Source organism: Solanum stenotomum, chromosome 7, assembly GCF_019186545.1.
Source record: "Solanum stenotomum isolate F172 chromosome 7, ASM1918654v1, whole genome shotgun sequence".
Lineage (NCBI taxonomy): Eukaryota > Viridiplantae > Streptophyta > Magnoliopsida > Solanales > Solanaceae > Solanum > Solanum stenotomum.
The window spans coordinates 57,501,105-57,512,343 of NC_064288.1; the positions used below are offsets into that span (position 1 = coordinate 57,501,105).

An 11,239-nucleotide genomic window follows, 5' to 3' on the forward strand; every position below is an offset into this window, starting at 1 on the left:
ATTAACTCTAGTGAAACAGGTTTCAAGCCTGCTGGACAGGGAACAAGTTCTAAGAACAGTCAATATGGACCAGGTTCTCTGAACAATAAAAGTTCTCAAAGTGAAAATAAGGAGAGGAATAATATTGAGTCATATCAAATCTGTGGTAGGAATAATCATACCGCTCTTAAGTGTTTTTACTGCTGGAACTACTCGTATCAATCTGCAGATGAACTATCACAAGTAACGACTAGACATCACATTCATATCGAAGCATTGACAAAACAAGTTTTTTGCTGGGTATTCAAAGTTTTTTTTCTGCGTATTCGAATCAAGCTAGGAGTAATCGTTCCTCTACTCACTAGCTTGATGGGAAGTGTTGAAGAAGAAGGAAGCTGACGATTGGAACATGTCAAAGGAACAGGTCCAACAAAGCTAACTGACGTGTCTGCAACAAGTGTTGATGAAGAAGGAAATTGACGATTGGAACAGGTCCAACGAAGCTGACTGACGAGTTTACAACACTGCTGTAGAATTAGAGTTACACTAGGATTAGACTACTTATATTAATTAGGATTATATTACGACTAGAATTATATTATGATTAGGATTATATTACGACTAGGATTAGGTTATTTATAATTGCATTATTATTATTATTATTATTATTATTATTATTATAGTAGTAATAAGTATTGTAGTAGGACTCTAAGTATAGTTAACTTAGGACTCTACAATTCTCCCTATATAAGGAGGTTGTAACTCAACATTATTTTCATCAATACAATCCTTGATTTCTCTAATCCTAGACGTGAGATTTCTACAAAAACATTACAAAAATACTCTGATACGGCGAAGTATGAAGTTTGACGAGTGAAATTCTATCACGTTATATGTTGATAGATGTGTGCGGAGCTGTGAGAGGTTACATTGATACTGATAGATTTGAGAAAAATAGAGATACGTATTATACTGAAAAAGAATTACCGAGAAGTGATTAGATAAGAGTAGATGTCACATCTTCAGTTAATCGAAGACATGATCTTAGAATAACTAGATAGGAGAGAATGGAGGTCGAGGATTAGAGTGTTCAGTTAGTAGGTAGTCAAGCCTTTTTTACTTTCCAATGATGGAGCATAGTTCTAGTTTGGAGCATCTTTCAGTTTCATTACCAATGTTATTATTGTTACACTAATATTATCTTATCTTTCGATTTGAATATTAACAACAAACAATTCTCTTTTTTTATTCAAATATGAAATAAAGTCTACCCTACCTAGTTATTATTGTTACGCTCAAAATAATGGAAAAATTACTGAAATTCACGTCTTATGTTTTCCTTATTTTTAATATTCCCTTCTATTTCTAAAAATTTCTAAAATTCCTTATTTCTCTCCTATTCTAAATTATTTTATAATGTATCCGAGCTACATATTATGTATCTGAGCTAGTTTTTAATGTATTCGAGCTATTTATTATGTATCCGATTTATTTTACTTTTTCAGAGATTAATATAATTACAAATTAAATAGGATAGATTGTAATTTCATATTAAAATTATGTGATTCTTAAAATTTATACAATAATAATTAAGTGTTTTAAAAGCCTTATATAAAGTATGGTTAGCATAGGAGGAAACAGGCATCCAAAATAAACGTAGTTGACTTTATTTCTTTCAAGTTGAATTGGAAAGGCAAATGGGAAAAGAAGGAAAAAAAATAATCAACGAAATCATGCTTTAGTTAATAATATTTATCATACTCTATAGTTGTGTTGGGTAAGAAAGAAAATATTTTTTATAAAAAATACTTTTTTTAAAAAACTGTTTAATATTCCCTTCGTTCCTTTTTACTTGATTGGTATAGGGAGTTTATCATTTTACCCTCATTAATTGACAGGATCCCAAATATATTTACTCACTATATTTTTCAAAAATATCAACTCAATGTTAATAAATTGAGGGTATAATAGAAAAAAATAAATTATATTTTTTTGTTTTGTCAAAAATGACAAGTAAAAAGGGACATTAAATTAGAAAATATTTGACAAGTAAATAAGCACAAAAGAAGTATGTAAGTAAAAAAAATATTATCCTAAAATTATTTGTGTATAATTTAGATAAAACTATGGAAAGTGAGGGACATAGGGTGCGGGGTAGTGGGATGGGGCTACAGGGGTAAGAGTAAAGATAACATGTGTTAAAGGTGGAAACGAGAGAGGACACAATTAATGTGAAATAACTTTCTGAAACTTGTTTTCACTCCCACCCCTACTGTTCATCTAATTTATCTATATTATATATAAATACCTTTAAAATAATATTTTTCGTCTATGTATATCGCACATATACAAAGAAAAAATAAAGAAATTACTTATTTTCCTAAAATATATTTATCACCCTCAGGTCTCCTCTACTACGTACTTTTTATGTCTAAGATATTTTGTTGAAGACAAGAAATTAAATACATTAATTGTAAAAGTCAAAAGTCGGCTGAATTAGCAAAAGTTATTTAATGTCCATACCTATATCAAATGGATTTTTGACCCACAAATTTGATAGCTATAAATCGTACGCATGAGGTACGTATTTAAAAATCTCAAGTTCAAATTCCATTAAATACATAATCGCCTTTGTTAGGGGGACTGTTACCCCCTTGATTTAGTCGATTTTTAATATGGATACTGAACACTGGATGTAGATGACAAAAACGGATAGAGTACATACTTTTGAAATGTAAAATGTTTATGAACTAACAAACAAGCCTGAGTTTTGTTGAGTTCAGCTCGATTACTATTCAAGATGAAAGGTGAACACAAGTTCAGCTCAACTCGTTTCATTAAACGAGCTTGAGCTGAACTTTAGTTCACGAACAGCCCCGACTCATTTACACCCCTAATTTTACACAAATAAAAGAGTTGGAAGGGTTAGTAAATCTTTCATGCTGGTGAGTGACTCATAAGAAGTCATTATGTTCACCAGATTTTGGTTTATATTATACAAAACAAAACAATCAGAACTGTTAAATGCCTATCATGCTTAGGTATCTTCGTCTTCAAACTCTTCTTCGATGATTCCAACCCGAGCCAAACATTTGACAAGGATTCATGTCACGGAGCTAACTGAGGTGATCGATAAGAATGAAGCGTTGGGTTTATTTCATCCCATTTTACCCAGAAATGACTGCAACAAAATTAGATGTTAATGTTAAGCAGTAATATGAGGGCATTGAAGAAGCAGCAAAACTGAAAGGAGGAAATATAAATGAATAGAAAGAACCAACAGCAGAATGAAACTAACGCGATTTCGTTATTACTACATAGACTGGATTAGGAAACTGAGATCACAAGACATGTAATGCAGGAAAAAAAACTATAGGAGTAACTTTAATCGGATCCTAAGATGACTTGTACTGAAATTCCTGAAGTAGCCTGCATGGCGATGATTCACATAACGTTATTGATCCAACATCGCGAGAATTGCAAAGTGTTTCCTACTAGGACATATATTAATGACTGGGGAAAAGATTTCCAAAATGCTTGCATACTCTTCAAGGCTGATAAAATGTGATTTTGGTAAGAACAACGAGAAGCTTTTATTTTCTTAACCTAGCGTGATTTAGAAAGTTGGAACTGTGGATTCAGGAAGACCGAGAGAAGAGCAGAACTTAAGGGGTTATCGAAGGTTATGTAGTGATGCAAATAGATCCAGTCATCAGAAATAATAAAATGACGATCATGGATCGAGATCCAAACAGATTATCATGTTGGAACTCGGAACACACTTGTGTAACCTAGACACTGAAAGCGGGGCCTAGTACTTCAAATACAGAAAGATCAATGAGTTAATCAAACCCCGACCCAGCATCCCATATCTTACACGTCCAAAGTGATCCAATGTTCAACTACTAATCCTCCCGGAGTTGTGTTTAGGATTAAAATCATTTGAAGTACTTATACTACGACATTATACTTAGACCTCCGAACTTTTTGTGGATGGTGATTTTTCTTTCTCATAATAATAAAACAATATTACAAACCAATTGGATCAATAAACTAACGACGTCTTGCTTTTTCTGCATAACAAAAAGTTTACAGTAAAAAAAAAAAGTTACCTTAGTTTTGGTCAGAGAAGTTCCATTTTTAGTAGTGCTTCCAAATCCAAACTTAGGCTTCTTCTCTGCAGGCTTTAATATCTGGAAAGAGCACATCAGTGTCTCATCCACACTCATCACGGCACCAGCATTGTCAAACTCTCCACAATAATTAGGGGCAGAGAATATAGTCACTAGCTGTCTGTCAGCGAAAAACTCGTACCCATCTTCCACAACCTATATTAAGTACAAATAACCAATAGAATTTAAAAAACAAAACTCCAAAAAGAAAGAAACAAAGGAAAGAAAAACAACTACTTCTGGAAGTCATTTTCAGTTTAAAACCTGATGGGCACGGCAAATGAGGTCAAGATCTAGCTTCTGAAGATACTCTGTCACCTTATCCGGACCAAATGTGTAGGAAACACCCCTATCATTCATTCCCCACCCTCTAACGTCCCTACTAGGATCTGACCATAAAAGATCACAAAGCAGTCCAGCTTCTGGAACATCAGTTGGTCGATGGAGGTTCCGTATCTGATCGAGATGATGAAGGTCGGGGGAGAGTCCACCATGCATGCACAATATCTTTTCATCAACCAGAGCTGCCACAGGCAGGCAGTTAAAACATTCTGTGAATATCTTCCACAATCGAACATTGAATCTTCGCTTGCACTCATCATAGAATCCATATATACGATTAATGGAAGCACATTCATGATTTCCCCTCAAAAGGAAAAAGTTCTCGGGATACTTTATTTTATATGCAAACATAAGGCATATTGTTTCCAGGCTTTGCTTCCCGCGATCCACATAATCACCCAAGAATAGGTAATTGGATCTAGGAGGTAATCCACCATATTCAAATAACCTCAGTAGATCAGAATACTGACCATGAATATCCCCTAGCAAATATGGCACCATGAAAAGAATTAGATGGGAAGTCATGTTTTCTTCACCATAAAAAAAGGGGCGAGAGCGAGAAATAGCAAGAAGCATGTATTTTAATCTTAAAGGGTTGTAATACAACCAAATGTTGGTGCCTCAAGAACGAGAATTAGAAGCAAAGATATGAGCAAAAGTTGGATATAGCGAGTTTGAATCTTCTGAGAAAGCACTTTCAGGCAGACAAAATGTACAAAAGTGCATAGTCCAGTGACTTGAGAAACAATTAGATATGGGATGCAGATATGGATGATTCAACTTTCAACAAAATTCTTGAAGTTAGACTGCTATGACATTGTTCTTGGTGAGGAAGGATTTACAATGTTTTCTACTAGGAAGAAGATAATAAGAAGAGAAGAATGGACAAATAGTATTCATAGTATCTGTTCATGCCATTGAGAAACCCCCTTTCACAAGCCTTTTCAGTATTAGGCAGACCTGCACTTTCTGAGTACTTGATTTTGGTTTTCACACGTGAAAGCTAACAGTTCTGTTTGGTATTCATTTTGTAAATTAATAGCCACAAAGTAGATACTCTTAACATATACTATGTTCTTAATGACTTCCAATTGCCAAGTATATTTCTCTCTTTTTCATTTTCTAAATCTCTTTGTTGAATGTTCACTTTTAAACAAAATGTGATGTTAGAGGAGAAAAAGAGTTCGTAAATACTGGTAAACGAAAAGAAACTGAGCAAAAACTACAAGAACACAACTTTCCTTTTTTAATACTCCTAATTTGGTTTTGTTCTGATTATATAAGACCATTAAAGTTGGTTTGAGGTAGACATCCCACAACCCAAACTATACACCGCCTAGCCTGGGAAGCAACACTCTGATTTAGCTTTTTCTTATGGTTTTATGTACTGGCCTGTAACAAACAAACACCACCTAGCCTTGGGGGCATGGTTTTATTCTCACCCCTCAAAAAGTGACTTCGAAAATGCTCCAACACTCTGATCAAGTCTTTTCTTATGGTTTAATGCACAGGGATTAAGGACATCGAACAACACTGATTAATTGCTGTCTAATAATAGGTCAGTGTATTTTGTAGCCAGTACTTTTACTTCCATTTCATAACAGCAAGACAACAAATACCAGTTGAATGAATCACTTCGAATTTAGTTAATCATTTTTCACACAATTGTTACTTATTTTCAAAAAGAACGTATGCTACTTATGGTAGATCTGTTCCCCAAAAAAGAGTTAACAATTATGACAATTCGCATAAGCACTTGATTAGTTGACAAACTTATGATCAGAAAAATGGTAAATCTAGAGATGACTGATAGCATTTTGAACTTGACAAAAGGTTAACTACACAATTATTTAAATTGAATTCCATAAATTAGTTGCATCCCCATTTGGAGAGTATTTACATGCATTAAAAATAAAGCTCAGTATTATAGTGCATCAAGACTCTCTGATGTACTATAGTCTATAAGTGCCTGCATCCTATCGGGTAATATCGGAAGGAAAGGAAAGGTCGTCTGTTTTAAGGAACAGCAGTAGCTCCACAAACACTCAAATACAAATGACTGGACTTATTAGCTTTTTGGACTAACTTGAGAGATGCATACAATCTAGATAGAGTTTTTGAGTTCCTTCACACTCTACAGAAACTGCAGGACGTCCCCTTCACCTTTTGTTATCTAAAACAACCTACATATAAGCACTCACTTAGTGCCAAAATGCCAATTAAATAATACTTTGCTCCATTGGGAGAAAAAGAGAGGAGAATTTGAAGTAAAAAGAAATACAGCAGCCATAAAATAGCATTTGAAGACCCTCTGGAAATAGACTAAAACTGAAGTAAATCAAGCTGTCTCCTGGTGAGCATCTACCTTCCCTTGGACTTAACATAAAAAAGATAAGTCTTTTTACACTGACGGTAGATAGCACGAAGAAAGAACTATTCAAGATGCTAACTTAGGGAAAGGATCATACGTAAACATGCCAAAGGTTAATTTCAGAGCTTTTAAAACTGGTATGGTTCATCTGAATGAAACTATTAGCCAGATACACTAAAAATTCTGATTTTGAAGCAACAGAATGAACCATAAGTCCCTAACTACTACCAAAGCCGGTCTCAAGAACCAGATCATAACCAAATCCCTGTCAACAACCAACAAAATATAACAACAACTACGCCTCAGTTCCAAACAAGTCGAGATTGGCTATATGAATCCCCAATTCTTTTCTTTTTGATTAACATGATATTTAGGCCAGCTTGCGCACACCTCCACTAATTCCATGGGATACTTGTCACCTCCCACCAGCAACAATTATCAGAGTTAGCACTTAGTTATCAGATAACTCTATCCATCAAGACTGGAAAACATATGGAAAAAAGTCACCTAATGTTTTTGTCATGGTGCTCAACCCTCTTCACATGAATCCCTAATTCTTCATTTAAGTTCATTTCATTCATGTCAACAACCAATATTACCTTTCTAAAAAGTCCAAGAACAACTGAAAGACTCAATTTTTATACAAAATCAAACCAACCCACTTTAACAAATGCATCAATAAACTCAACCCCACTTCAAAAAACTCAAAATTACATTAAAGCAAAACAGTGCAAAATCAAAAAGGGGGTTCAGTAAAGTACCACAGATCTTTATTGGTGCATCCAACTCAAGAAGATTAGGCTGCTTCAAGAAAATTTCTTTAGACTCAAGACAAAGATACCTAATTTCAGCCTCAGATAGCTGAACTTGTTTCCCTGGTCGATTACGAACTTCAAGTAAACGGTTGATTATATCATCTAAAGAAAAAGAATCCATAACCTTCTTCCTCGACATTAATAAAACCCAACAAAAATTGTATTTTTTCAAGATTTTGATGAAACACAAGAACAAAACCAAGAATGTTTATATTTCACTACTATAAGTCCATTTATTTTCAATTCTTGGTAGAAAGATACAGTGACACGTGTACTTGATGAACTTTTTATTTTCTATATTATATCCGTATTGAAATTCAACTATGATAAATTTACGCCCCGTAGTGTTGGGCAATCCCTTTTTTATAATGATTTTTCCATATACAAAACTCGAACTTAGAACCAGAGCTCGAATTTTTAAAAAATAATAATTTTATTCACTCTATCACAATTTCTTTTATGGTAATAAACTATTTATAAGTGTGCACAAAAGTGATTCGAGCATTATTATGTAAAGGAGGAAGAAGAATAAAGTGGAGTAGAATAGTGGATTGGCATCTTATTATAGAAAAAAGAAAGAGGGAATTGAAGTCAAAATTTTCAACTTTTTGGAAGAATTAACGGTTGTGAGTGAAGGGGGTTAGTGTTTGAAAAAAAATGGATTAATGGTAAAAAAAATCATTTATTCGAAAATTTCATATCTTAACTATTTATTATATATATTTATATCATACAATTCGATGCTAAATTGATTAAATATTTATTCTCAATAATGAGATACACATATAGATCAACTTAGTATTATAGTTATTCAATGAAAAAAAAAAAGTATCATAGTTATTCAAATTATGAATATTTAAAATATAAAACTGACGAAAAGATAATTTTTAGATGTATTTTTAACCGTTAACTTATAAAGAATTTGCTTTTTTTATTAGTGAAAATATGCGGCTCTAGGAAGAGTGAATAGATGCCTCACTTGAGAGAACGACCCACCAATATAATACGTTGATGTCTTTTTTTAAAAATTAAGAAAGAAGACTTCCTAGCCGTCAATGACCTTTATTTTTTTAAAAAATAAAAATATTGGTTATTTAAATAGTTTATGGCATTTGTTTTGGGGTCAGATTAGTTTTATGAAAAGTTATATTTTGAATAAAATTAGCTCTTGTTTTGATGGTTGTTATGTATACTTTTATAATGTATTGTATTATATTATTTTGATGAATATAATATTTGAATAAATTGTATTTTTATTCGTTATTTCATAATGTGTGAACTTATAATAATTGGATAATTAAATTTATAATATTACAAAAGAAAAATAAAGGTAGAGTAAATAAAATTATTAAATAATAATTAATGAATAAGGGCAATAGGAGAAAAAAATAAGGTACTGCTGCGATTATATTAAATTGGTCATTATATAAAAATGCACTTTTTACTGTTACATTACAACAAATCTGACGAAATGATATAATAAAATATAAATAATAATTAAAATACATATTATATTTAAAATAATAAAACGAACAATATATACAATAGGTAATAATCATTCAAATAAAGTGTAAAGACGACTATATTTTCAATTAAGAATTAAATTCGAGAACTCTAATTTATAAAAAGAATATTTATTATAAATAGTGTTAATGTAGTGTCAGGCTTGTGGAGTCATTTTCAACCTATGTAAGCACAAAAGAATAGTTAATGAAAATTAATACCCATTAGAGCCAAGTTGACAGTAGGTAAGCTTTTGGATGTTTACAAGTCAAATCTTTTAATTAACAAATAAAGACTTAGCAATAAAGTATGATTGTTTGGTGTTTTTGGTATATATAAGGTGTAGTTATGACAATATTATAATGCAAGAGAATATGATACTGACCATTATGCTAGGTACAATAATGGATAACACAAATTAATCCCTAATTATTATGTGAAAATTATTTATAAGTTAAGAGATTTTCTCTCTTGAGATACATGGTATTATTTGCCTCTCCAACAATAACACTCTTTCCCAGTGACAGTCCTAGGATTATCTAAGGTGCGAGGTCAGTAGCAAATTTATGATTGTCAATAAGGAGTGTCAATGGTTATAGTAAAAAATATAATTATGAGGATAGTAGGACCAAAACACATAACCTCAAGGTATTTTCATAACGTCATAACCAATTTACTAAACATTTAACTAGTGTTAAAAGGTGTCAATATTATATATATATATATATATATATTATATTATATTATTTTTATCAAACCAAAATTTAACCTCTATATACGGTGTAATTTCCAACGAAGAGGTGTCACTTGACACCCTAAGGGTAGGTCTGCCCCTGCATATTGCTCCCAATTGTCCTTCTGGATAGAAAGATTTGAAAGTCAATAATTATAGTAGAAAATTACTAGATAATCGAGTTATAACACTTTTTATAGGAAAGGTGAGGGCTAACCTCCTTCTCTCCTCTTTTTCTTATTAAGTAGTGCAATGTTATTTAGTAGTCGTTTCTAATTATTTTTTAACTAGTAAAATTATTTGTGTTTTGCGCGGGAATTTAATATTATGAAATTTATAAAATAATACTTAAATCTTATAAGACATTAAAACTAAAACACTATATTATCTTACATTCAAGATTACGTAGTAACAAACATTGATAATGTAAAGGAAAATGAAAATTATTACACCTTATCATTTATCCTTAATAACATAAGCATAAATTAATGACTGTAAAAATACATACCAGGATCTGTAACATAAGCAATGATGTCAGTGAGCCAGTCAACATGAGCAACGTACACAAATATTTAATTTAATCGTGAAGAAGAAAAAGAGGTTCAAAATTTTTGTTGTTTTAAAATGAGAGGAAATCCCTCTATTAATAGACAATAAAGGGTAGTGTGAACAAATGTTTATTGTGCCTTATCAGAAAGCTTACAACTATTTCGAAAAGTTGCAACCCTTCGAAAAGGTCACAGCCTTTCATAAAAGTCACAATTTTTTCACAAAAATCGCAACTCTTCATTAAAGTCGCAACTTTTCATAAAAGTCACAACGTTATATAAAAGTCGCAATTATTCATTAATTAAAGTCTCAACTTTTCATAAAAGTTACAACTTTTCATAAAAGTTACAACTTTTCATGAAAGGGGCAGCTTTTTATGAAAGGGAAAGACTAATTTTGGAAATAAATAAATTAAAAGGGAATTTTTGTTTGTGGTGACGCCACGTAGGCGGACCTAAGGTTCTCTTTTATATATATACATGATTTGTATTATTATATGTCTTTCATTTGCTTTTCTGTCTTGACATTTTGCAATTATATTTTTTCTCACATGAAATTCTAATTTGAAAATTGAAACTTTTACAAAGATATACATTCCAATACAGATATTACATCTACGTTATCCATACTTTTAAATTAAACCCACATAACTCTCTTTTTTTCCAATAACAACTTGTATACAATGATCTTTAATAACTAATCGTTCTACACTTCTTACTTGGTGTAGCTTGTTTAATGAGTCGTGAGTGGGAGCTTAGCTTCCATCCGAATATGC

General features: G+C 31.9%; 2 protein-coding genes across 3 annotated transcripts in view; one reads left to right on the top strand and one right to left on the bottom strand.

Annotated features, from left to right (window-relative positions):
* Positions 1-11,239, top strand: part of LOC125871545 (germin-like protein subfamily 1 member 7) — a 171,061-nt gene that overhangs the window by 147,875 nt on the left and 11,947 nt on the right. The gene's annotated exons all lie outside the window — the stretch shown is intronic.
* On the bottom strand, positions 2,678-7,908 carry LOC125871538 (serine/threonine-protein phosphatase PP1-like). Its single transcript, XM_049552160.1, has 4 exons — positions 7,626-7,908; positions 4,416-4,975; positions 4,092-4,307; positions 2,678-3,160 (listed from the first exon to the last, which is right to left on the bottom strand). The coding sequence occupies exons 1-4, from the start codon at positions 7,816-7,818 to the stop codon at positions 3,137-3,139; spliced, it is 993 nt and encodes a 330-aa protein (XP_049408117.1). The 5' UTR covers positions 7,819-7,908; the 3' UTR covers positions 2,678-3,136.

Bases quoted from the DNA above. Each gene is read 5' to 3' on its own strand.
- LOC125871538 (XM_049552160.1), bottom strand. From the start codon at position 7,818: ATGTCGAGGAAGAAGGTTATGGATTCTTTTTCTTTAGATGATATAATC. The intron at 4,308-4,415 runs GTTTTAAACTGA...TACTTAATATAG, and splicing joins TCATTTGCCGTGCCCATCAG to GTTGTGGAAGATGGGTACGA. The intron at 3,161-4,091 runs GTAACTTTTTTT...ATTTTGTTGCAG, and splicing joins CTTCTCTGACCAAAACTAAG to TCATTTCTGGGTAAAATGGG.